Source organism: Erythranthe guttata, chromosome 8 (assembly GCF_056151865.1).
Source record: "Erythranthe guttata isolate IM_541 chromosome 8, IM_541, whole genome shotgun sequence".
NCBI classification, from domain to species: Eukaryota; Viridiplantae; Streptophyta; class Magnoliopsida; order Lamiales; family Phrymaceae; genus Erythranthe; species Erythranthe guttata.
The window spans coordinates 7,937,795-7,965,685 of record NC_142540.1 but is presented as its reverse complement, the minus strand read 5'-3'; the positions used below and the strand labels follow the sequence as shown (position 1 = coordinate 7,965,685).

The window sequence follows — 27,891 nt, the reverse complement described above, 5'->3', positions numbered from 1 at the left end:
ATGTATTTATCGTTCAACAAAACCAAACATAATAAAAAGTCAAATGATACTCTAGTTTTTTGTATTGCAGCTCAAATGAAATGGATGGGTTGGCAATTTTTCTCTCGGAGCAAGCTACACAAGTTTGCCTTAGGTAACTTCTTAACTTTCAAAATATTATAACTTATATTGGATGTATAAAATTTGTTTCTCCTCTTGTAAGAACCTTAATTTTGGAGGAGACTAATTTCTTAACTTCAGATGACCTGTACATAACCATTGTTCAATCAACATGTGATTTAACATTAAAATATGAGCATTGTTGTTCTATGAAGGCATGGTATGAATGGATGTCTTTTCTTCCCCTTCCGTCGTATGCATCATCATAAAGATCAAAATGCCTCAATATGTGTTGCATAACACAGTTTCTTGATTTAGATGTGATCATGGAGTGTGGATTCTAGGCCTACTCCAAAATGAAACCCAATAATTTTGAATTCGTTTTAACATAAACTCATCTAAATAAGGTTGAAGGTTGCATTTGGATTTAAGGTATTGGTTTGAGGATGAATTTCAATCACTACACGTAGAGTGGATTTATGTCCGCCGCAATCTTATATATATAAAAGAAGTAACGTGGGTTACTTTTTGGAAAAACCAATATTCTTTCTTTTACAGTCAATACACAAATTTTGAGGTTATGTTTTTTCCACAATTTAAGTGGGCATCAGATTATTTTCTTTGCATCTTTTGTTTGCCCATCGGTCTTTTTGAGATTACCCACCAGCGGTACGGTCTCTTGGTGTTTATTTTGTTATTTTTTCAGAGATTTTTTCGGTTTTTGGCTTAGTTTTTTTGTTTGCTGGATTGCATTGTTTTTGCTGGGGATGTGCATTGTTTTCCACGTAGTATGTTATCTGCATTTTTTTCTTTTTTCCTATGACTTTTTCTTCACTATATATCGTGATTCTATACCTTTTCTCTACAATGCATTATATGAATTTTCAGCATTTACAACCGCCGTTACATAAATGTATTGTGTTCGTAAATGTTAAATTCATGAACATCTTACAGAATGGTGTGGAAGTTCACTTATAACACCGAAACCAGATATGGTGCGATCGATAGAGCAGATATAGGTGCTTGCTTATTTATGAATTAAAACTTTGGTGGTCAAGATTGTTTGTTCATCTAGGAAAGCGATTTGGAGTTTGGATTTGTTGTAGCTAATGGAGGCTTTATCGACATTGGTGATCAAGATTATTTGTTTATTTATGGATTAAAACTTGGCATCGTTGTTCATTCGTTCGCAGTCGTAAAAGGTTTATTTCATTTTCGTTAGTAATTTTTTTTTGTGTGTGTGTGTGCAGATAGTATGTATAAAGAAAACCCACAACTTTCGGTATTTTTTCATGTCCGATGAAATAATTCTCATTGTTGCATCTTCTCAATATTTTCATCTACGTATGTTAACTGATTTGTTGTATTAGAGTATCAATTGTAAAATACTAATAAGTTCTACTACTCAATGTGATATAATTTGAGGTGTGCTACAATGCTATTCATATTATTCAGCAATCGTTGCCCGCTATAACGAAGCGTGGATTTGGTTCTAGTCTTCCTAAATATATATTCAACCGGAGATGAACAATTGGATTAGCTATCTTGCGCGAAGGGCAAAAAGAAATAACCTTACAAAAAAGTCCCCTTTATTTTTCTTTTCTTTTGTTTCCCTGTTGCTCTTACGTTGTATCAATAGAAATAAATATCACAAATTCATTGTGTCTGAAATTTTAGTAAATAATTTTGATGTTCTCAATATCATATTTATTAGTATCGTGGTTTTTTTTTCTTTTTGTATTTTACATAATTAAATGTTTTTCACCGATTTAACATTTATTGTCCTTTGATCGGACAATAAATATATCCTTAAATAACAAACGTCAATAGATGGGTGAGTTTCCAGTATCTATTTATAAAGATTATGATAATGTTTATTTTATATTTTTGCATCATAATTCTATGATATTGTTTATTTTACAATTTAGTATATATCTATATGATAATATTTTCAGCATATACAACACCAACTGTGCATCGCATGGTAGATTACTGGTTGTTAAGAAAAGAACTATATCAAAGTAAAGAGATAAAGATAAAAAAAGGGGCAGCTAAAACAAATACCATTTCTTTCTAACTTCAATACCACCAACATAAAAAATCAAAAATAAATAGGTAATGACATTAATACCTTTGATAAAATCAATATCACACAAATTTTATTTCGGGTATTGATTTTCATTAAAGGTAATAATGTCATTAACTATTTATTATCTATTTTTTTTTATGTTAGTGGTATTGAAGTAAGAAAAAACCGGTATTTGATTTAGCCGCTCCCATAAAAAAATTCATAGGTAATCAACTCTACCAAAATATCCCAACGGTTTGTTATTATGAATTTGAAAGTTTTAGTTTCAAATTATTTAATTAAAATGAAGCAAGGAAGTGCAGTTGCTCATAAATATTGGGAGAGATAAACACACGCACGACACAAAAAGAGTAGTCTAGAAGACCAGAACACAATAAATTACAAGATTTTTTATTATTCTAGGGATTAACTGATTGATGATTGTGAAGTTTCAAAATTACATCCCATACATGTAATCACATATTGCCATAAACAAAATCAAAAAGTTAATAATCACACAAATAATTGTTTCTTCTTTAGAAAAGAAAACTCATAAATTTTCCTACTCTATTTTAGATATGCAAGTTGATTAATGATGAGTTGTCTGAACTCTCCTAACACGCAAATAATGAACATGAGAAGAATATTTGGAAAAACCTGTCCTTAGCGAGGGCTATTAATTGCACTGATCAATTTGTTGTCCAAATCCATTGACACTGGATATAGATCAGGGCGCTGCTCACCTGTTAATCCCATGTTTCTATCAAAGATTATCTCTTCTTGTTTGTGAGACTGTAAATGATACTTTCTTAACCTCTCCAGTTCCATTGTTACTTCTTTCATAGTTGGCCTTTCTGCGCCTTTTAACTCGAGACATCTTTTAATAATCTCAGCCACTGCACTAATTTGCCCCAAACTCCCTTCCCTCAAAATTCTTGGCTCAATAATTTGGAAGAGGCGTTTGTTTGTCACAAACAGTACAAAGTAAGTAGCTAGGTTCATCTCTTCTTCACTGTTTTGAATGCACAAAGGTTTTCTCCCTGTGAGGAGCTCAGCCAAGACCACCCCGAAACTATAAACGTCACTTTTCTCTCTCAATTGGCTTGTTTGGAAATACTCGGGATCAAGATAACCCAGGGTCCCCTGTACAAGAGTTGTCACTTGTGTTCGATCAATAGGGATGAGTCTTGAAGCTCCAAAATCTGCTATTTTTGCAGTATAACACTCATCCAACAAGATGTTGGCAGACTTAACATCTCTATGGATAATCGGCATTCCTGCTGAAGAATGAAGATAGGAAAGTGCACCTGCCGCCTCTGTAGCAATCCTCAGTCGATTTTCCCAAGAAAACCAGGGCATGTCCCCACTGTTTTGGATATGGTAAAAAAGGGTATTGTTTGATATATATTCATACACTAACAAAGGTACTTCAGTTTCCAAACAACATCCCATTAATTTGACCACATTTCTGTGGTTAACCTGAGTTAGAATAACTACCTCATTGATGAAAACCTCAATTTGGCTATGATCCATTATTATGGATTTCTTGATTGCAACAATACGTTTATCTCTCAGTATCCCTCTGTAAACTGTTCCATAACCCCCTCGGCCGAGGATACGATCCTTGGAATAGTTGTTAGTGGCCTTCTCAAGATCTTTTGCAGAAAATATTTTAGTTGATTCTATAGTAGTCTCATTAGAAGAAAGTTGTTGCTTCAATAATAAACCACCATTTTGCTCGAAAAACTTTTCTCGTAGTTTCATGAGTTTCTTCTTCTGGATGATGAAGTATAACCAATTAATGCCGATTATCAAAACCAAGAAGCCTAAACCGAAACCTGAAAATTCACATTTGGAAATCTTAGGGGATGTTTGGTTATGTTTCCAATGGTAATTTCTAGTTTTCAAAATTTCTGATGGAAAAAGTAGGTTATTGGTTTTTATGTAGAAAATGGGAATATGTTTGGATGAAGGTGTATTTTTAGTTTTATGTAGGTGTAGAAATGAGAATATGTTTGGTTGTAGTGAATTTTCTCTACGAAAGTACGTGCAAAAGTAGAATATAATGATTGAGGATGATGATAGTGATTATTATTATTATTATTATTATTATTATTATTATTATTATTATTATTATTATTATTATTATTATTATTATTATTATTATTATTATTATTATTATTATTATTATTATTATTATTATTATTATTATTATTATTATTATTATTATTATTATTATTATTATTATTATTATTATTATTATTATTATTATTATTATTATTATTATTATTATTATTATTATTATTATTATTATTATTATTATTATTATTATTATTATTATTATTATTATTATTATTATTATTATTATTATTATTATTATTATTATTATTATTATTATTATTATTATTATTATTATTATTATTATTATTATTATTATTATTATTATTATTATTATTATTATTATTATTATTATTATTATTATTATTATTATTATTATTATTATTATTATTATTATTATTATTATTATTATTATTATTATTATTATTATTATTATTATTATTATTATTATTATTATTATTATTATTATTATTATTATTATTATTATTATTATTATTATTATTATTATTATTATTATTATTATTATTATTATTATTATTATTATTATTATTATTATTATTATTATTATTATTATTATTATTATTATTATTATTATTATTATTATTATTATTATTATTATTATTATTATTATTATTATTATTATTATTATTATTATTATTATTATTATTATTATTATTATTATTATTATTATTATTATTATTATTATTATTATTATTATTATTATTATTATTATTATTATTATTATTATTATTATTATTATTATTATTATTATTATTATTATTATTATTATTATTATTATTATTATTATTATTATTATTATTATTATTATTATTATTATTATTATTATTATTATTATTATTATTATTTTTATTATTATTATTATTATTATTATTATTATTATTATTATTATTATTATTATTATTATTATTATTATTATTATTATTATTATTATTATTATTATTATTATTATTATTATTATTATTATTATTATTATTATTATTATTATTATTATTATTATTATTATTATTATTATTATTATTATTATTATTATTATTATTATTATTATTATTATTATTATTATTATTATTATTATTATTATTATTATTATTATTATTATTATTATTATTATTATTATTATTATTATTATTATTATTATTATTATTATTATTATTATTATTATTATTATTATTATTATTATTATTATTATTATTATTATTATTATTATTATTATTATTATTATTTTTAGTATTATTATTATTATTTTTTTATATTCTTATATTATTATAATTATTATAATTATATTATTTATTAGTATTATTATAACTATTACCATTATTATTCTTATTACTACTTCTACAATGAATATTATTTTTAATAACAATAATAATATTATTATTATTATTATTATTATTATTATTATTTTATTTATTGGTATTATTATTATTATTACCATTATTATTATTGTTGTTGTTATTATTATTATTATTAGAAGAAAGAGAAATTGGGAGGAGAGAGAGTGTAGATATTAATGAGGAGAGAAAAATGAGAGGAGAGAAAGTGTAAATATTAATGAGGAGTGATGTATAGAAGGAGAGAGAAATGAGTTGGTGAAATAAAATATATAGGTTAGTTAGTAGGGTTTACCGGTTTAGTAGGTTTGAAAATTGAAAAAAATATGAATAGTGTATTTTCAATAGAAATTTGATAAGAAAAAATGAGATTTTCTGGATAAAATTATCAAACAAACATGATCTCGGTTTTATGAATAGTATAAAATTGGAAATGAGTTTTGGAAATAAAAACAAACATCCCCTTAGATGTTTAACCAAAGTTACTGCCTTATGGTTCCTAAAAGCTGTAAACATTCATTTGTTTAATGCTTGAGTTATATCCTCATGCAACATAGCCTAAAGAAAGGATAAACACATTTAATTTATCATTTACAAGTACCTATCGATAACTTCAGCGCTGATATGGGTTTCTTATGTTTATAGCAGCCAGTGCCATATTTGGTGCCATCACCCGTGAGGCCATCAGGACACAAACAATTATAGCTACCAGAATAATTAGTGCATATGGACTTTGCTACACATGGACTATTCTCACATTCGTTTATATCTGAAAATAAGAAATAAACATCATACTTGTCAGCTTATCTAGATAACCATGTTAAGCCGTAAGTGTAGTATAAAATTCAAAAGACGTACTAACCTGTGCATCCTGGGTCGAGATATGGATGGCCCTCATATCCGCCCAAGCAGCTACAACGATACCCACCAAGACCTATGTCAGAATCAATGCAATAAGTGTTCTTCTGACATGCATAATCACTCGAGTTTTGTAATTGACCGCAAGTTTTGTTGCCAATTACCCAATCTAGGAGTATCGGGACATTTTGGATGGTTCTGTTTGTAAAGGTTTCGTCCATGAGGTCAGAAGAATGAAATGTATATGTGTTTTGCTCTGCTAGAAAGGCATAACCACAAGGGTCAAAGGACCACACTTTAGTGTGATTTCTAAGGCTGCCAAGAGAAGTTTCAAAACTCTGTAAGCCCTTTGGTATTGGGGACTGGCAACAACCTATACCAGTACAAGAACCATCACGAAGTTCCTCTTTTGCAGAACAAAGGGAAACACAACCGGTGGATAAATTAGACCCATATGTTCCAGATAATATGGATAAATCATCACATCCGATGATTGTGAATTTATTTGCATCTGAAAAGCTCAAGTATGGAGATAACTCGATCGAGAATGAGTATTGCCTGATCAACTTGCCTAGATTGTTGTAACATCCGACAGCCACCGAATTCTTGATCCTTATTTGGGAATCTGTTATATCAGAAACTTCAATGTTTCCTGTTGAAATAAAGGGCGTCGGAGGGTTGAAAGATGTGTTGCAGTTGATATCGAATTGAGGGTCGATAGAACATCCTGACTCTATTCCAATGCCAAATGGATATGGAACAGTTAAATTCCCACACTTGGTTTGGCAGCCTGGCTTAGCTATGTTGCCACCTTTTGTGATAGTTGTCAAAGGTGTCTTGGTGTTGGTTTCGTTAGAAACCGCCACAACACGTTCGATTAATACGAAATGGAAGAGAAGAGAACACAAAAGAAATCTTGTTGGCATTGTTGCAGATGATTTTGAGCAAATATGCGTTCACAGCAATGATCTATCCATATATATTATTTGGGTGCGAGATATAGGAAGAGTAGCTGCTAATTTGTTGGGAAACAAATCTTTTTCAACCTTATGAACTTAAGGCAGGAACTATAGGAAGGAGATTGTTACATTAATTAGAATTTGTATACAACTCTTGGATGTTTTGTACATTCCCAAATATAATTGACAGGATAATTGCCAAGAAAGGGAAATGTGTATATGGAAAGGAGTTGAAAGGATAATATGATTATGATATGATTGACTTGTATTGATGGTTAAGACACTGTCAAACTAAACACAATATTATTTTTCATGTAAGGATAGTGATTTGTAGTTGGAGCAGTATTTTAATCAAGGACAATCCCTCACATCTCAAAACAATGTCAACCATCTTGTGCCTTTTTCCAGCTCTTATTACCATGACTTCACAAAAATAAATCCAGAATATTTTTCGAAAATATGCCAAATTTGCTTATCACATGAATTGTCGCTTGCATATATGACAATTCGGCTTAATGTTATATATTCGGCTTAGCCACTCTATATGGGATTGGCCGAAACAATTTGTAATTGTGAACTGTGAAGCTTCAAAATCAATTTTCACAACTCCATGTCAGGTGTCCCATTTGCTTAACAACAAGCCAACTTAACTCTTCTAACACGAAAAACTTCGAAATAAATATAATAATAGGAATTATATCAAACGAGAGCATCAAAGAACTATCTATTGCGTGAAATGTCCGGTTTTTCCGGATTGTACTATCAAGAGTACCTCCCGATGTCGAATATCAGGAATTACTGAAACTGGACCTCTTATCAGGGAATATTTCTTCTTATTTCACTACAAGAAAATCTACCTTTAGCGACCAAATTCCTAGCGACAATAAGAGAATGGTCGCTTAATATATACTTTTAACAACCAATCATATTTTGGTTGCAAAATTTAAGTTATTACGACCAACCGATATTTGGCGGCTATAAATGGTCACTATATCATAGCAAGCCCCGGGCAATAGTACAGAGACCAAAGTTAAAGTCTTTAGCGACAATTTTATATGGTCAATATTGACAATTATTATCAGCGACCAATTTAATATTTAAATATTATAATTTTTTAAGATATCTTTAACCACAACTAATTTGGTTGCTGTAGTATACTCATAGCAACCGGTTTTTACATGGTTGCTAAAAAAATACATATAGAAACCAATTTTTACATAGTCGCTAAAAATTTACTTATAGCAACCACTTTGTACATGGTTGCAAAAAAAAAAATATTTTTAGCAACCACATTTTATATGGTTTCTAAAAGAATTTTATTGCGACCATTTTTGTTACATGGTTGCTAACAAATTATTTACATCAAAATAATATAATTAATATTAAAGGCAAAAAATAGCATACAAACGACTTAACCATTTCAACACTGAAATGACCCAAAAATGGCCTATTTGTTTTAAGTATTAATTTTAAAGAGATCCAAGTTTTTCTTAATGAATTAAATTATAGTGGATTATTTTTTATGCATTAACTTTATTATACATGCAAAGTTTTATTTCTAATAATGCATGCAATTTAAGGCCTCAACCACTGAGAATCTTATTCGCTCTGGGAAGGATAAATTCTAATGAAACCTTAGTTAGTGTGGTGACATTTGTTTCTTGCTTACAAGATCAGGTCAAATTCGTAGATCGGGAAGAAAAACTTTCGTCAAAACATAGTAGTTAACATATCTTGAATTTAAGTCAAATTCTCGTGCTGCTTCCTTTTTCTTCTTTTTCTTCTTTTTCCTGTTTCCAATTGTTGCAGTTTCAGGTTACGCACCATTAGTACCATTTGGAACAACATATTGTCGAGAACATTCCTTTTATTCCTTACTTTTTTGCTATTCATCAGCTACATCATTATCATTAGTCAACAATGATTTTGTTAGTCCCATAATTGAAACAAAGGGAAAATTATTACACATGGAAACAGGGAAACTTGTACAATTTGTTGTTGGAGTAATCAATCCACCTGATCCTTTCTTTCGGTCCTTGGCATAGAATTCAATCTTGATTTTGCCTTTTATAGAGCCCATAATAGCCTTCTAAGTTCCCCAAATGTGCTTCAAGTTCTACAAAGTAACAACGACATCGTCATTAACGGAAAAAAGGTCAAAATAGGATACATGTAACCTTATACAACTCAATTACTAGCTGGAAGTAACTTAGCTCTGTTCTCCAAACCCGTTCAATTGTCACCATCTCCAAGAGCATTACATGGAATTGCAAGAGCAACTTTTGGAGCGAGGGATTGTGAAATTTTACCCTTGTGCTTAGTTGTTGCTTGACCAATTAAAATCTAGGAGTTGCATTGTGTCTTCAGTTCGCTGAACAGCCCTTCTCTGCACCAAGTATGTAAACAATACTTCCAACTTGCTTAGCCAGACTAATTAAGCTAATCAAACAGCCTTATATTCTAAAACATAAACAACTCGTGGAACTCATGATCACATGCTTAACTATATGAAACTTTTCACAAGATTTTGACATCTCTCACATTTGCAACATAGCACAAGTTTATTTATTTACGTATTCAAAACATTTGCCCTCAAACAACATGCTCCACATATTGATATGTATTTAAAGTGATTGATAATTTATCATGCTTATAACAAATGCTTAAATTGAATAACTCCAAATTATATTATATATAATAATTAATCTATAATTATAATTCAATAAGAAATCAAACTACACATTAAGTGTTCCTGACGAGTAAATCATTAAAAAGGAAATGAAAGAAACAACAAAATTCATATCCAAAGCAATGAAAATAACCCTATAAACAATAAAAGAAAATGAAAACTAGAATAAATCAAGGAATAAATGTCGCCCATAATCAAATGCTCGCATCATTTCTTTCTTTTAACAATGCCTCTGATCATCAATTGATATCCATCTCAATACACCTACTAGTTACGATCTACATAAGAAATAAGAGTTAAAATAAGTGTGGCTGTTAAAATTTAAAATAATAATTTTATAATAAATTAGAGCTAAGTACTATCTTACCATTTATGAAGATTGATAATCTCAGATAAGCTTTTTCCAGTCAAATTCTCGACACATTTCACAAGTGCTTCTACTGTAGTCTTTTGAGTAGATAGTTCAACTTTAGTATTTGACAACTCAGCTTGTGTGCTCACTAACTCTTCTTCTAATCGTGCTCGACTACTAGATGATTCACAACTTGAAATAACATCACTACGTGATAATTTTCTATTAAGGCCTTTCCATTTGGCATAAGATGAATTTTCTCCCAGAACGGCGACACAAATTTGTTCTGTGCTCATGCGATCAATACCATCTGGCAAAGCTCTTTGTTCTTCTCTTAGCGCTTTCATTTTAGCCTTATCAAAATATGGGACATTATCATTATTGCATTTACAGAATTTACCAATTTTTAAAGTTTAGATAAAATAAACAGCAATATAAAGTAATAAATAAACTAAACTTACACTATTAGCCTCAACAGCTTCGTTGGCCCATCCATTTTTTCCATTGCGATATTCAGCTTCATACATATCGATATCGTCCAAACTCTGTTATGAAGAAAATTGTCAATTTATAACTATGATACTTATTTTCGGCTTAAAATGTAACATAACTAACATTTTCAAATTGATGTGCCGCACGAGATTTGGTTCCCAATTTATGATGATTGTTTAGTTTATCTCTGTTGTTGGATTGAGTCTCTGAAATTTTCTGCAAATGTTTAGAAAAAAAAAATAATGAGATAATATTTTATTATATGCACTAAAATGACATCAATTAATAACATATACCTTAAACTTTGCAGTCTCCCAAAAGTCACACAACCAAAGCCAATCATCAGGACGAGTGATGAGTTTGTCATAAACACGTTGTCTAGCTAGCGACACACCACCTTCTTTTTTCATTTTTGAATAGTAGTTATGAGCATTTGAACGGAAACAAGAGTATTGTTTAGCAAAAGACTTCCAAATACAGTGGACGACATGAGGCTCCTCCAATTCGTAAGTAAGCTTTTCCTTCGATGTTTAGAAATAAAAAATAAAAAAGAAAGAAATTTTATGAGATATTCTTGTAATATAAAATTTGGATTACGCAGAAAATATAATAAAAAAATCTATAAACATCACTTACAACCAACTTTCTGAAAAGGTCTTCTTTTTTCTCATTTGGAATCTTTTTCCAACCCTCAACTTGCATTGGAGTTTCAAGCCTAATCAAGACCCCAATCTCAGTTGCATGTTTTGAACTGTGCTCCCCAACAGGTCTATTGACTCCTTTTGGAATAACTATTTTAGGCTTTTGCCCGCATTTGCGAGTATACTTTCGTGTATTTAATCCTCTCGTAAGTCCGCGACCTTTTTTTTCATTCGCTAATCCTTAATGAACAAAAGTAAACAGAATATCATTACTTTTTAAGACACCTATTTATTAACAATGTATGCCATTGGTCCTAAATTAATAAAACAATATAATAAGCATATAATAAAAGTAAAAAAAGAAAATCAAAAATATATTTAATCAACAGCACCTCCAATATCATCTCTAGTCTCCTCACTTGAGGAATCGCTTGTATGCTGCACTCGAGGCTCTTCATGAAGTCTTACTATAATAAATAATTATTTTTTTACTAAGATATAAGATGGTATATAAATTTAATTTGAAAGTTGGAATAATTTTTTGAGTTCAAACATTACTGGAAAAGAAAAAGAAATACCTTGATCTCTAGCATTATCATTTATTGTTGCTCCTCTAGTTGAAGAAGTTGAAATGTTTGAGTTGGCTGAGGACGAAGACACTCTCTTCTTTCTATTTGGAACTACAATATTCAAACAATAAGAGGTTAAGAAAATACTACTAGTATTACTATTTAAAACTAAAAGAAAATACTACTAGTATATATAACTAAAAGAAAATACTACTAGTATTACTATTTAAAACTTGAGGCAAAGAACGTTCAACCGCCATGTCACTAGTTTCAGCCAATGCTTTGGATAACTCCATGTTACGCTTCACGTTCTTGATGTTCTTAGTTGTCGCCATTGCTCTTGCAAACTCCATTTTACGTTTTAGATTGATACTCATGATGTAACTTGATATCTAGCAAAATAAAGAAAAATAAAATGTTCAAAATCAATTACATGTATTATAACAAAACTAGCAATAACCATCAGTAAACTCGAAATGCATAATTTATAGATCATATAAGAGACTTACAACTATTCAACCTATAAATAAATGAAGGCAGTGGACTGGTATATATGCATAAAAGATACATTCTACCATGTCTAAACAAAATCAGGGGCATCTACGAGACCAATAAATGTACAAAATCCAAGGCACATAAAGCGCATGAGCATAGACGCAAGGTACAAAGAGGAACAGATGGTAGTAATTGAATTCAATATCACCAACATAAAATAAGCACATGAATAACAACCTCAAAAACCAATGAAGAATCATAACATGGAGCAAATGAATACCATCAAATTCACCATAAAAAATCTATTATAAAATCCCATAAAAATCAAAAGCAATTATTACAACAAAAGGCATAACCAACCCAACTTTAACACATAAAGATCTTTGAATGTACAATTGGATTGTTCTAAGAAACAACAAACCAAAAAAAACCTACTGACATATTCAAACCAAATACCAAATATTCGTTATATTACACCAGCAGAGGCATCACTGCTTTGCTATCAACCTACCTCGCTGCCTTGAAATTCCACGGTAATAATGCTTCAATTCTTAGCCAAAAGTTACCCACCAACTGCTGACAAATCACATAAATATTAGCACATTAGCCTTATCAAAATACTTGACATGCATAATTAGTTATCCTAGTAGATAGAACCAAACAGATTAGTAGAATGTTTTCTCACCCTCCTTACCCTCCTAGGACAAGTAAAATTGGCCCTCCCAAAAACCACCCGTTTCGAAATCTGTATGTGGGTCTTTAAGTATAGATTAAGGATGTAGACACGATTTGATGGTGGATGAAGAGGGAATGTGGGTGTGACGCCGTGGAGAGATAACCAATTTTTGGCGGTAAACAATATATTTATTTTTTTGGCGGTAAAAAAATAGAGCTAATTTTTGGAGGTAAAATAGGTCGAGCAAATTGATGGGTTTTTTAATTTCGACAAACTCCATTTTTGTTGATTCGACGCTGCTGCGTGTATGTGCGAAGAAAGAGTGCTCTGTTTTTTCAGAAATGTAAACAACAGAGAATGACAAAAGATGATTGAAACGGCGATTCAATTAATTAGGTTAAAATATTGGGGCTCACGAAAGCCACGTATGTGAAGATTATTAACTCTGAATGTTGTTTTTTTTCCTTTTTTTTTTAATTTCCTTCCTTTCCTTTTTATGTTTAATTGGTTATGAATTATGACTATGATGAATGTCTTTAATTGTTTCTTTTAACATTGTGCCCACCGTAGATTATGTTTATTTGTTTATAATGCTTTTCTTAATGTTGACTTATCATTTAATTTATAAATTGATTATATTAATAAATATATAACTATTTATTTGAAATATGTACATATGTTTTCTATTAACATTAATTACACATATTATTACAATAGAATAGTTGAAAAATAATTAAGTATAATAATATGTTAAAAAAAATATAGATGGTACTAGATGTTAAAGTTGGAACGCATCTCTTATTTCCGCCGATTCTTGGTCCAAAAATTTCCGATTTTGGAATAATGATTATCATTTCGATTTTGAAAATCCTTTTCTAAAATGTTTGGATCGTAATTGGAATAAAATATAAAAAATATTTGGAACCTCCAATTTCCGTTCCGATTTAATTTTCAATTTTTATTCCCGAAAAAATACACCAATAATATAAATTTATTTACTTTACATAGTGTAAATTAAGTTAAATATCTACGTATTTTTATTTTTTACCTTGTGGGCCGAAGAGTCAAGATATCATTTCCATGGGTTAGAATTTTTAGTATTTAAACATAGGTGCCTATAAACAAAATTAAGAAGATATATATGTAGTGTAGGTTGAATCGTTATAGACTTATAGTTAGGGCCTAGGGGTGCAAGTTGGAACGGATTTTCCAATTTCCGTCGGTTCCGATCCGAAAAGTTCCGATTTTGGAACAACTTTTTCCATTCCGACTTCCGAAATTCTGATTTCCGAAATTTTCCACTTTTTTTGGATTGGAATTGGAATTATATAAAACAAATTTGGAATTTCCGATCCGATTTAATTCCGAAATTAATTCCGAAAAAATCCGATTTTTTTCCGAAAAATACACCTATAAATAGTATATATTATATAATACTTATTTTCCGAAAAATACACCTATAAGTTTTGTTTTATGATTTTGACATAATGAATTATTGTTAGAAGTTTTATTGGATATTATGTTGTGTTTATTTTTATTTATTTTTTTGAACTGAAATTTAGTAGTTATTAGTTTTACTTTTATCGACGTGGATGCTCTTATTTTCGAAAAATTATGAACATTTTAGAAAATTTCGGCTAAGTTTTGAAATTTTAAAGCTTAGGTGATTTCCGATTTTTTTTCGAAATTCCGAAATTTCCAGGCCTTTTGGAATTGGAATGAATTTTTAGATTCCGAAAATTTTGGAATTGGGATTGGAATTGATTTTGTACTTCCGAATTTTTTTGGAAATTTTCCGAAAAGGCTAATTCCGATCCGATCCATCCGACTTTCACTCCTACTATAGTTATCTTTATAATATTAGAACTTATGGCAAATTACAAAATCCCTCCTGACGTAAAGTTTAATTACGAAAATCCCCTTCATATTTCCATGATTACAAAAATCCCCTTATGGGTCACAACATATTTAGCCCGTTTTGGGATTTTTTTTGTAATAACCTAGCTACGTTACCTCCGGCTTTTTATTACCATTGTAGGGGTACTCTTTTTTCTTGTGTAGGCCCACAAGGTTTTAATGAAGCCCCATTTTCGGTTTTAATGGAATAATAAAGTCTTTTGGCAAAAATTAAAAAATAAAAAAAATAATTATAAAATGGAGAAATACATTATCATTTTAAAATTAAAATAACTACGTTTTTTGTTTTTTAGTATTAAAATTTACCCCCTAAGTAATTAATATGCTTACAATTACCTCCAACGGAAAAAAATGGCATTTTCAGAGGAATGTTTCATGGAATCAAAAAGATTCCATCAAAAGTAATACCGTAGGAGGATTTTCGTAACCACGCCAACACAAGGGAGATTTTTGTAATTAGAACTTACTTTAGGGGGTTTCTCGTAATTTACCCCACAATAAATTTCAATTAAAACCGAAACCTGGAAACGAAAAAGGACAAAAAAATTAAATGAGAAGTTTGTTGAACTCATATATGTAATCGGTCCTTCCTATCTGTAATCTGTAACTATGAAAATCGACTGTAGTTTTTGCCTAAGAGCATCTCCAGAGTTGTAAGCTAAAAATCGGAATACTATCAGCTCAAATTTGGTCGTCTATTCCAATCACACCCTCTAGGGTGAAAGTCGGATAAAACGGATCGAAAGTAACCTTTTCGGACTTTATTTTTCTTCGAAAGTACAAAATTAATTCCTACTCCAATTTCAAAATTTTCCAAATCTATAAATTATTTTCAACTACAAAAGTTATGGAAATTTCGGAAATCACATGAGTTTTAACATTTATAAAAAGATTCGGAAACTTTCATAAATTTAAAAAAATAAAAACCACCCAGTTTTATAAAATCATAAAACTAAAACTACTAATATGATATATTCTAGGGCAAATGATGAAAAACCCAGTGGTAAGGCCTAATTACAAAAATTCCCCTCATGTTTGCGTGATTATGAAAATCCCCTTCCGACCAGTGCTTGACGGTTAAATTCATAGAAATATATTTTGTCCATGTTACTCTTATGATATTTGAAAAACAATAAAGGAACAATTATATACGAGAACCCCCCACCCCCCACCCCCCTCCCCGAGGTAATGTGTAACTACAAAATATCTCCCATATTTACGTAACTACGAAAAACACCATGAGGTATGTTGTCATCTTACACAGACACTTTATAGTTCTACTTTTTCACGAAAAAAATAATATATTGATAATTACCCTAATATCTCTCGGAAGAAAGAAGTAAAATCGATGATTTCTCTGCTTTTATTGAGTTAAAAAAAATTATGATTTATTTATATTTAATATATACTTTATGCACTTCGTGTGTTTAAAATTTATTAAAAAATAATGCAAATATTTGTAGCGCAAAATAAGAAATACGAGAATATTTAAAAAATATGTACGCGATTGTATTTAATAAAAAAAATAAAAAAATACATAAAAATATGAAAAAAATAAATAAATAAATTTTATGTTACAAGGTATGTTTAATTATTGTTATTATTATTATTATTATTATTATTATTATTATTATTATTATTATTATTATTATTATTATTATTATTATTATTATTATTATTATTATTATTATTCTTATTCGTATTATTATTATTATTATTATTATTATTATTATTATTATTATTATTATTATTATTATTATTATTATTATTATTATTATTATTATTATTATTATTATTATTATTATTATTATTATTATTATTATTATTATTATTATTATTATTATTATTATTATGTATATATATATTTATATTTAATAATTATAAAATGGAGAAATACATTATAGTTTTAAAATTAAAATAACTACGTCTTTTTAAAATATATTACAATTTACCCCCTAAGTAATTAGTATGCTTAAAATATATTTCAAGGCGTTATTTTTGTTCCACAATGTCCATTGAAAATTAACTTTTGGGGCAAAGTACAATCAAAATAATATTTCGAAGGGGGTTTATCTCTTTTCTGAATTTTTAGAGAGGAAAGTGCCAAACCGGTAAATTTATAGGGGTTGAATGCATTTTGCCCTAAAGTTTTTATCCTAAAACACTTTACTAATAATGAAATACAAATAATATTTGTTTTACATTTATTATTATTAATATCTTTATTATTTAATAGTAGGAAAAAAAAATAGAAAAAAAATGAAGAAAAAAAAATTGAACTTCTCTATCTTGGCAAACCCATTCATCAAACGCGAACACCATCTCTCTCTGATGTCCAAAGAAACTCAGTCATTGCGTTAATCTTCATGCTAATTGTCTTTCCCTTCTTTGTTTTCTCGATCAAGGTATTTCTTGCTACCAATTTCTCTCAATATATATAAATTGTTCATCGAATTTACTTTTCAAAAAGCCCTAGTTCTACTAAATTTCGTTATTTTAAATTATGGGTCTTCTTGTTTGTAAATTAAGGGTTGTACGATTCTTTATAGTTTAGAAATCAATTTTGTTCTACAATGGTTTTTTTTTCTTTTTTGAAAGCTCTGATGACATTTTTGATTGAGGGAAAGAATGACATTTTTTGAAAGATCCAATTGTGAATTTGTGATACATGTATCTGTTGATAAATAAAATAAATTGCATGTATAGAAACAAATAGTAGTTTTGTTTAATTTGTATATATTTTCTATTTTAATTTTATATTGTTCTTCGAGTAATGATAAGAAGCAAGTAATGACAAGAAGCAGGCAGACATTTTATTCCTGTTAAGAGAATATATGCTAAATCTTTCTAATGGAATAATATTGTAATTGAAAGTTTGTTACTTTAAAGAACTACTATGCATGTTTCATGTTTACAGCATAGCTATGTGGTAATATTGAAATTCGAAGGTTGATAATTTGTTTACAGAATTATACTATTGCGCAAATATAAATGAATGAAGAGTCTTTTCTGCATTTGGAAAATAAATTAAGGTCTATTCTTAACACCCCATTCTATATATATTAGACCATACTCATTATGCGTCTTTTGCTTTATGTGTTTACTTGCTATAGTGTTCATAGTATTATTCTTTTATGTAATTCATGTCAGTTATTACATAATCTAATATTTTTACCTCTCTTTTCTCTTTTAGTATAAAAGTTGCTAATGGATAAGACTTGGATCAAGCTCAATAATTTTACTTCAGAAGAATATGTTAATGGAGTTAAAAATTTCATGAGATTTGCTGTACAGCATATTGGGGAGAGAAATGATATGCCTTGTCCATGTGGAGATTGTTTAAATCAAAGTTTGCACCCACCTTACTTGGTTAAATTGCATTTACTCACTAATGGGATAGATATTTTTTATAATGAATGGGTGCATCATGGTGAAAAGTCTAATAAATATGTGGAAGATAAGAATGTTCATGATAATGTAGATGAGACATTTGAAGAGGAAGAGATGTTGGAGGATTTGAATTTTGGGATGCAGAATTTTGATGATGATTATGAAGGTCCATTCGACCATTGTGATGATACTCATGCTGGTCAACCAAATCTCGTATCTGATGATGAAGTGGGAAATTTTCATAAATTGCTGAAAGATACACGACGTAAGTTATATCCTGGTTGCTCCAAATCATTGTTATCTTTCCTTGTCAAACTACTTCACATAAAGGTTTTGAACCGAATGACTAATAAATGTTATGACATGATTATTGATTTATTCAAACAATATCTGCCTGATGGTCATATTATTCCTTCATCGTTTTATGAATCAAGAAAGGTATTAAAAGATATTGGGTTGGGTTACGAGTTTATCCATGCATGTAAAAATGATTGCATTCTCTTTTGGAAAGAACACGAGACCTTAATTAACTGTCCAATATGCAAAGAATCTAGATGGAAAGTAAATGATGGAAAAGGAAAACAAATTCCTCATAAAGTTTTGCGCTATTTTCCTCTAAAGCCAAGACTGCAAAGACTTTATCTATCGAGAAAGACAGCGTCTGATATGCGATGGTATAAAGATGGAAAAATTGACGAAGAAGGTACAATGATCCATCCATCAGATTCTGAAGCTTGGAAAGATCTCGATAAAAAATATCCATGGTTTGCTCAAGATCCAAGAAACGTCCGCCTTGGACTAGCCACTGATGGGTTTAATCCTTTCGGTAACATGAATAACTCCTATAGTATATGGCCGGTGATTTTGGTGCCATATAACTTACCCCCTTGGTTATGCATGAAAGAACCTTATTTTATTATGTCCCTATTAATTCCGGGTCCTAGGTCACCTGGAAGAGATATTGATGTATATTTGAGACCTTTGGTAGATGATCTCAAGGAGTTATGGGAATCTGGAGTAAGAACGAGAGATGCTAAAACTGGAGAGTTTTTTGTTTTACATGCTGCAATTTTGTGGACAATTCATGATTTTCCTGCGTATGGTGATATTTCTGGACATCGAACAAAGGGATATTGTGCTTGTCCAAGATGTAGTTCCGAAACTCCTTCACAAAGGCTAAGGAGCAAGATTGGTTATATCGGCCACAGGCGTTACTTGCCACGCAATCATCCATATCGTAGAAGTCTCAAATTTAATGGTCGGACAGAACACCGATCAAAACCGATGGAGCTTTCTAATGCTGAAATTCTTATACAGCTACAAAATGTAGAAAATGTTGTGCTTGGCAAGCAGCCCATGGATAAAAAACGAAAACGTCCTTCGCATGACTTATGTTGGACAAAAAAAAGTATATTATTTGAGTTGCCATATTGGTCTAAACTAAAATTACGGCACAATCTTGATGTAATGCACATTGAGAAGAATATATGTGATAATGTGATGGGAACTATATTAGATATTGATGGTAAAACAAAGGATACTGAAAAGTCTCGTTTAGATTTAGAGGATATAGGTGTAAGAAGTGAGTTACACTTGAAGCCAATAGAAGGTGCCAAAGCAAATAAAGAAGGTAAGCTGAAGTGTTTAAAGCCGCGTGCACTTTATACCCTATCCCGAAAGGAGAAAAAAGATTTTTGTGAGTTCTTGAAAGGAGTAAAATTCCCGGATGGGTACGCCGCAAATATATCCAGATGTGTGAATATCAAAGATGGTAAGATAACAGGGCTGAAAAGTCATGATTGTCATGTTCTATTACAACGTTTGCTTCCTGTAGGGTTGCGTGGTTACTTACATAAAGATGTTCTTAATGCTATTACCGAGTTGGCAAGTTTTTTCAGACAGTTATGTTCTAGAAAATTGAGTTTGGATGTCCTTGAAAATTTGGAGAAAATGATTCCTGTGATATTAAGCAAGTTAGAAATGATATTTCCACCTGCTTTCTTTGATGTGATGGTCCATCTAGCAATTCATTTGGCACAAGAAGCAAAGATTGGTGGACCTGTTCACTATAGATGGATGTACCCTATCGATAGGTAAGAAATTTAGTTTTACTTTTTCTTTTCTTGATTTGTTTGCTTAGTTGCATAGCTTATATTTTTTTATCTATGTTATGTGTCAGATTTATAGGTATTTTCATATAATTATAGGTATCTTGGTAGTCTGAAAGGAATGGTTCGAAATAGAGCTCGTCCCGAAGGCTCAATCGCAGAGGCTTATATCGTGAAAGAGTGTTTGAGTTTTTGTTCATTGTATCTCCATGAAATTGAGACGAAATACAATAGAGAGCAAAGAAATTATGATGGTGAGGAACATCCAGATGCAACAATCTCTGTTTTTCGAAGTAAAATTCGAACTTTTGGAGAAACAGATTTTGTACAATTGACTCCTCAACAATATAGTTCATTGCATTGGTTTGTCTTGAATAATTGCGTGGAGTTAGATTCATATTTGAGGTAAGTAGAATTTTTAAATACCATAACAGCACTTAAACGTTATTTGATGGGTTAATTTTTCATTTTACAGGGAGCATGAAGAGGAACTTAAACAAGAAAATCCTATTGGTTGGGAGACTAGACAAAAGAAAGAGTTTGCTACATGGTTTGATAGTCGAGTAAGATCTCGAAATTATGTTTTCATTTTTTTCATATATTAATATTTTCCTTATTTAACACATGTTAACTCACATTATTTCATAAAATTAGATGAAAACGTTGAGCAGCATAAAATCCCCAGAAGCTACCAATGAACTTCTTGCACTTGCTTCTGGGCCTGATTATCGTATTAGTAAATGTAGTGGGTGCATCGTAGAAGGTGTCAAGTATCTATCAAGCAAAAGAGATTCTAGACGGGTGACACAAAATAGTGGAGTTTGTACACATTCTGTTCACAAAGGTAAAATGATCAAATTTTATGGTGTCTTAGAAGATGTGATTGAGTTGAGCTATACCCACGGTTACCGATGCGTACTATTCAGTTGCAAATGGTTTAATTTGGACCGGAACAAATTAGTAAAGATAGATAGTGATCTTACAAGCTTAAATGTGGGTGAGTTGTGGTATGAAAGTGAACCTTATATTTTAGCAAATCAAGTATCCCAAGTGTTCTATGTCAGTGATACAAAATTAGGTGGAAATTGGAAAGTAGTTCAACATGTACAACATCGACATCTTTTCGACCCATCATTCATTCGATTAATCGATGGAAATGAACCTGATACAAATGACGCGTATCAACAAGAAAGTTGTGCTCATATTAACATTCAAGATAGTGATCAAGAGATTGGATTGATACACCGTAATAATGAAGCTCCTTTGGAGATCGAAATTCCAGAAAAGATAATTTATCCACGTGATAAAGATGAAGGAGAAGATGATGATGGAGAAGATGACACTCTAGATGAGTATTGGAGCAGCGACGATGAAGTTGCATCTCATGCTGACATAGATAGCGACTTGGAATAGTAAAAAGATCCAGGTATAAAGAATTTAAAATAATTTCTGCTATTTTCAATGTTTATTATTTGAGATTTATTTATTTTTATTGTTTGGATATTGGTCGTATATGTAACATTGGTGCTCCAGTGGGTCAATTTACAATTTGCAAGAATTTCAACATGGGTTGAACAAGTTATTCAACATGAGGTAATTACTTTTTTTCATAGTGATATTTAAAACTTAAATGACATTTATCTGTAGCAAGTGTCCACTCACATCCACAATATTCAGCAAGAAAGTTGAATGTGACTAAATTGGTATGGAGCTGAGGTTGTATGCTCAATTCATAACTTGCCCGTTTCTGGTTTAGTTGATCCTTAATTATTTTCTCGTAACTTTCTTTTTTCCTTTTTGCTTTTTTTTACGTCTTAATTTGTCTGAGAATAGTGTTTATGTATGTGATTGGGGTTTTACATTTTCAAGAAATTAATTAATGAGAAACTTCGGTGTTTTTTTTCCTTTACAGGGCAAAATCATGGTTGAATGTGGTACAAGTATAACTGACTTTCAAGAACTTGCAAGGCAAGCCCTTCAAAAAATGTATGTTCAGGTCAAGGGTTCAAATATTGAAGCTTTTGCTTCTGCGTCTTTTGATGATTCATTATGCTGGGAGGTATATGTATATATATATATATATATATATATATATATATATATATATATATATATATATATATATATATATATATATATATATATAATCTTATCAAGTATTTGAACTTTTCATTTTGTTTGTGATTTTTAAGATAATAACTCCGATTTTAAGGTGAAAAGAAATTCACTAGGGACATCAATAAATATTTTATTATCAAGTTCAACAAAGGCACAAAAATTAAATCATTAAGGTCTACATGATTGTTGAGGATCTTCGCATGTGATCGTACCCTTAGTTGCTATAATTTATCTTTTTTCTTTTGAAATATTGCCGAAGTCACCTGAAAATATTACCAGACTGAGGTATATTTCTAGTTCATTGTATGTATTATGTCCTAACATTATAGCTTCAGTATATTGAACTGGTATGTGTGAGTATCTATCGTGGATTCTGAATATGTGTAGTGCTTTTTCGTTGTTGATTGAAGTATTATATTTGGGGTCCATCATATTATTAGTATCTAGTAGCAGTTGGTATAGATTCATGAAAAAGTTCTTAAGTTGGATGTCATACTTGATACTGCTCAATTTTTTAGTTTATCAAAGTTTTCATTTTGTTCATGTTAAATATTTTTGCAGGAATTGTAGTTACAAATGACGAAACTGATTACGTCCGAGAATTAGATGTCACTCACCTGACAACAAAGCTTAGTTTTTTCGCTTATCTTTTTGGCATTATTTTTTTTGTCTCAAGTCATTTGACTATTTTATCGACCAAAAAAGTGCTAGTTTGGCTGTAATTTACATTTGTATTACACTATGTTACACTTTGTGACCATAAATTTCATTGAACTCATATTACTTGATTGACTTTTGACATATTTGTTGTTTCTATATGATGGTAGTCAATGATTGAAATAACCCAAACTCAAGATGGGGAAGTAGGAGACGAGCCAACATCTGTCATTTTCCTTGGTATGTATTCAATATTTAATTTATTTTCTATGAAAAAAGATGGTACTTTTTCTACTGTCCACTTGTTAGCGCATGTCTAGTACATATGAATGCTATCGACGTTTATGTGGTGTATTTATGTGAATTTTCTAATGATTAGACATTTTTTAGAATATACACACATGCTAGTGTATATTATAGTCAAAATTTAATATTATATATGCTTATAATGAGTTTTTTTTGTTCAAATTAATATATATATATATATATATATATATATATATATATATATATATATATATATATATATATATATATATGTATATATATATATATATATATATATATATATATATATATATATATATGTATGTATATCTATATATTTATATTTATAATTATACATTATTTTTTATTGGTGCAATGTGATGATATTAATTGGTTGTCTGTCCAAAATTTTGGGGTAGAATATCTTTAGTTTTTTGTTATGTTTCTTTAGATATGAAGTCTTGATTGATTTCTTTATATTTGACTGATCCATTTGATCAAGGTGGTAAAATCATTCATGTTGCGAAAAAAAGCCTTCATTGACGATAAATATCATCCCACAGTCACATGCATGTTCGGGTAATGGTGATTACTATTTAATTTATAGTTGCTTGGCTGAGTTATCTAGATTGTAGTAACACGTTTTTTTCTATTGATCAACAGATTACAGTCAAGCTCTGGAACAGGCTATTTTTGTATATGGCGAAATTGCAATGAATGCAGTATATGATCGTAAGTTTATTGCTCCTATTATTATTTACAGTGTGAACATGGTTTAATTTTTTAACACATACACCTTATTCTAGTCCTACCAGATTTTTGTCAATACTTTGTAGGTGCTAGGTAATAGATCTATAAAGAGTATGGTCTACGGGTGCAATTGTTTTATCTTGAAGTTGTTCACTAATAATTGTTGTTGAAGTTATTATTTTATCTCGTCAATCAAATTAGTCGTGGTGTATCGGAACTTTTTTTTTTTAAATCTGGTGATTGAGCTTTTACCTGCATAAAATTGGTGTATCTATTTCTTAGATATGTAAGAATGACGGCTTATCATTTTTTTTTTCTGATTGTACTCATGTGGATTTAAAGCTGGAGAGTGTGTTTATGAGACCATCATATAGCAATTCAGCCTCTTGTGTCGCACGTTCGGAAAATATTGATTCGACAATCGTAGTGAAGTGACTATTTGAGTGAGATAGTATATAGGGCAGATAGAGTTATTGGTGGGAGGAGACAATTTGATGAACCAAAAGAGTTATTCTGATCTAATCATTATGACACTCAAGAGTGCTCACATCACACAATTGTGGGAAAATGCGTAGTTCACACTTTCAAGAATTATATTAAGCAGGGCAGTGTTGGTGTAGACAAATATTATTGTCGCTTTGAGTACAAACCTGCCTCTGCAGCTTTTTGGCCTAATCGAGTGGCAAAATGTGTGTGTTGGATTACGGATATACAAATTGTTTTTTCTTGGGTTTGTTTTTCGTTATATTGTGAATTGGTGTAGTCTGTTTGTTATGGTACATATATAATGATTGGTGATATAGCATTATATGAGATGTCCGAGTAATTTTTGTAAGTATCATCAACTTGTGTATTTACATTTTGTAGTTTCTCTGTTATTTTTCAGATAGACTAGATGATACAACCAATAGCTATTATTTTGTCACCGTTTCTTGGTCTTTAACATATAAATGATTTAGCAACCAGTTATTATTTTACGGGGACTCGATGAGTATTATAATATGGTAGCAACAAACATTAATATTATTGCGACTAGTCATTTTATTGCTATATTGGTATCTTTGATCACTCAAAACGACATGGTCATTGTATATATTTTATGTGTCTCTATAGCGACTATTCTTTTAACGACCAAAACGACATGGTCATTGTATGTTGTATCTACTGCGACTATCATTTTTACCAACCACAAAGAAATGGTTGTTGTATGTGTATTTATAGCGACCATTCATTTAACTACCAAACCGACATGGTCATTATATGTGGATTTATAGCGACTATTCTTTTAACAACCAAATCAATATGGTCATTGTATGTGTATCTATTGCGACTATCATTTACCAACCAACAAACAATGGTCGTTGTATATGTATCAACAGCGACTATTCTTTTAACAACCAAAATGATGTGGTCATTATATGTGTATCTATTGCGACTATCCTTTACCAACTAACAAAAAATGGTCGTTGTACGTGTATCAGTAGCGACTATTCTTTTAACAACCAAAACGATATGGTCATTGTATGTGTATCTACAGAGACTATGCATTTACCAACCACATGATATGGTCATTGTATGTGTATCTATAGCGACTATGTTTATACAACAACGACCATAAATCTTAATTTTAGCGAGTAAAAATTCGTCACTGGTAATTACATCTTTAGTGAATGCAAAGTATGTGGTCACTGTATGTGTATCTATAGTGACGATGTTAATACTACAACAACCATAAATCTTTGTATCAGCGAGTACAAATTTGACGCTGACGATTACATCTTTACTGACCATTATTAGATGGTCACAAAAGTATAGACTTTTAATGACAAACTAAAAAACTCGTCACTGAGTACTTTTAGTAGCTAACCTATCGTGGCCATTTTTATTTGGTCACTATATATTTTAGCGACCATTTTTGTACTTTTAGCAACCATACCATAGGGTCGCTAAAACCAATTTTTCTTGTAGTGTTTCTGCGACTCCCTATTAAACTTTCTCAACCTCTCCAATTCCATAGTCACTTCTTTCATAGTCGGTCTTTCGTCTCCGTTCAACTTTAGACAGCTCTTTCGTCTTCATTCGTGTAATGTTTGCTTGTGAAGCAGATAGTAACCTACTTGATAATACGAATGATCAAGTATATTATGCACTGTTCAATTTTTTTTTTTTTTTTTTTTTTTTTATTATTCATTTTTATGTAAAAATGGGATGAGAAATCGTACAGTTATGATTTAGAAATTGAGGCTTGTGGGTGAATTATATCAGAAAATTCTGATGTATCAATTAGAAGTTAATGACTTTTCTTTGCTGTTTATCAGTAATGAAGCCATTAATTAAGTCTAATTCTCTTTCTTTGAACTAATTAAAAGTCATACTAATGCTGATGATATGTGCTTGTCACGAACAATATTCAGTTGACTATTATTCTTTCGGTGGCATATTTGGCATTTATTTTAGTTTCTGAACCAAATAAACACTATATATAATTTTTTTTTTGGAATAAGTAGTTGAAAGGGACAAAGGGTATTGAAATTAGGGGTGGGACTGGGTTGGGTCGGTCGATTACCAGCCTAAAAACCAACCCATGCGACAAATCAAATTTGCTCAAATTTGAAAACTACTGTCGACCCAATCTTTGTGGGTCGGTTGATGGTTGACAACCAAATATTTGGTTTCGAAATGTGTAGGTCGATGGTTATACCAAATATTTTATTTTATATATTTTTAATAAAATTTTACTACTATAGTTGGTTGACCGATAATTATCGGTGAATCGACTTTTTATTATAAACCGTCAACCGATCCATTATAGATGAATTTGTCGATATTTTCAGACCTAATCCAATAGATCGGTTAAAAATTTATTGTCCGCCAGAAAATATGATCGGTAATGGATCGGCTGCCGAAAACCAACCCAGTCTCATCCCTAATTGAAATATAGAGGCGTTCTTTTAGGAAATTTATTTTTGTGAACTCATGGCCGAAAATGAGAAGAATAAGACAAGATTAGATGGTTGACATGGCATTAATCTTCGTGGATGTGAGTGGTGGTCCTTAATTAAAAATGAAAATACTCTAAATCCTTATCTCGAAATTTAAATTAGTCTCCTTGCATTAAAAAAAACAGAAACATGTGGTATTTAGTTTGACAATGTCTTAAGCATCAACGAAGTAATATTAATTGCGTAGTTGCATTTATTGGAGGGTTGAATGAAAACGTACAAAAGTAATAAATATTTGGGTTAATATGCTAGAGGTCCCTCATACGAAACGTTATTAGATGTGGTTTACATGCCCAATATTTTCATCGTAACTAAAT

General features: G+C 30.1%; 2 protein-coding genes, 1 long non-coding RNA gene and 1 pseudogene across 11 annotated transcripts; 1 reads left to right on the top strand and 3 right to left on the bottom strand.

Moving 5' to 3' along the window:
* Positions 1-2,830: 2,830 nt before the first annotated feature.
* LOC105973187 (wall-associated receptor kinase 2 pseudogene) lies at positions 2,831-7,418 on the bottom strand (annotated as a pseudogene).
* Positions 7,419-10,192: 2,774 nt separating this feature from the next.
* On the bottom strand, positions 10,193-12,088 carry LOC148768444 (uncharacterized). Its single transcript, XM_088821872.1, has 7 exons — positions 12,018-12,088; positions 11,621-11,865; positions 11,281-11,505; positions 11,108-11,200; positions 10,954-11,037; positions 10,508-10,845; positions 10,193-10,418 (listed from the first exon to the last, which is right to left on the bottom strand). Coding segments are annotated over exons 2-7 (807 nt in total). The 5' UTR covers positions 11,687-11,865; positions 12,018-12,088; the 3' UTR covers positions 10,193-10,417.
* A 115-nt stretch (positions 12,089-12,203) lies between these two features.
* Positions 12,204-13,735, bottom strand: LOC148768443 (uncharacterized). Of its 2 annotated transcripts, none has more exons than XR_016032838.1 (4): positions 13,375-13,735; positions 13,201-13,265; positions 12,418-12,586; positions 12,204-12,305 (listed from the first exon to the last, which is right to left on the bottom strand). It is a non-coding gene; the product is annotated as an uncharacterized LOC148768443 (long non-coding RNA). The 2 variants fall into 2 exon arrangements; XR_016032837.1 differs by having other exon boundaries at positions 13,201-13,262.
* Positions 13,736-17,491: 3,756 nt separating this feature from the next.
* On the top strand, positions 17,492-25,380 carry LOC105960756 (uncharacterized). 8 transcript variants are annotated; one of them, XM_088821865.1, is made up of 11 exons: positions 17,507-17,687; positions 18,476-20,765; positions 20,880-21,185; positions 21,256-21,343; positions 21,435-22,206; positions 22,314-22,373; positions 22,693-22,766; positions 23,726-23,795; positions 24,325-24,401; positions 24,486-24,554; positions 24,915-25,380. In XM_088821865.1, the coding sequence occupies exons 2-5, from the start codon at positions 18,490-18,492 to the stop codon at positions 22,191-22,193; spliced, it is 3,429 nt and encodes a 1,142-aa protein (XP_088677991.1). In that variant the 5' UTR covers positions 17,507-17,687; positions 18,476-18,489; the 3' UTR covers positions 22,194-22,206; positions 22,314-22,373; positions 22,693-22,766; positions 23,726-23,795; positions 24,325-24,401; positions 24,486-24,554; positions 24,915-25,380. The 8 variants fall into 8 exon arrangements, with proteins under 8 accessions (XP_088677996.1, XP_088677991.1, XP_088677992.1 ...); XM_088821866.1 differs by having other exon boundaries at positions 22,693-22,839; XM_088821867.1 differs by lacking the exon at positions 22,314-22,373 and having other exon boundaries at positions 24,915-25,056.
* Positions 25,381-27,891: the final 2,511 nt, after the last annotated feature.

Excerpts from the sequence above, each read along its gene's own strand:
- LOC105960756 (XM_088821865.1), top strand. The coding sequence starts at position 18,490 with ATGGATAAGACTTGGATCAAGCTCAATAATTTTACTTCAGAAGAATAT. Across the intron at positions 21,186-21,255 it reads GAGTTAGATTCATATTTGAG|GGAGCATGAAGAGGAACTTA; the intron begins GTAAGTAGAATT and ends TTCATTTTACAG. Across the intron at positions 21,344-21,434 it reads CTACATGGTTTGATAGTCGA|ATGAAAACGTTGAGCAGCAT; the intron begins GTAAGATCTCGA and ends TCATAAAATTAG.
- LOC148768444 (XM_088821872.1), bottom strand. The coding sequence starts at position 11,686 with ATGCAAGTTGAGGGTTGGAAAAAGATTCCAAATGAGAAAAAAGAAGAC. Across the intron at positions 11,038-11,107 it reads CGGCACATCAATTTGAAAAT|AGTTTGGACGATATCGATAT; the intron begins GTTAGTTATGTT and ends TCTTCATAACAG. Across the intron at positions 10,846-10,953 it reads AAGCTGTTGAGGCTAATAGT|GCTAAAATGAAAGCGCTAAG; the intron begins GTAAGTTTAGTT and ends TATTTTGATAAG.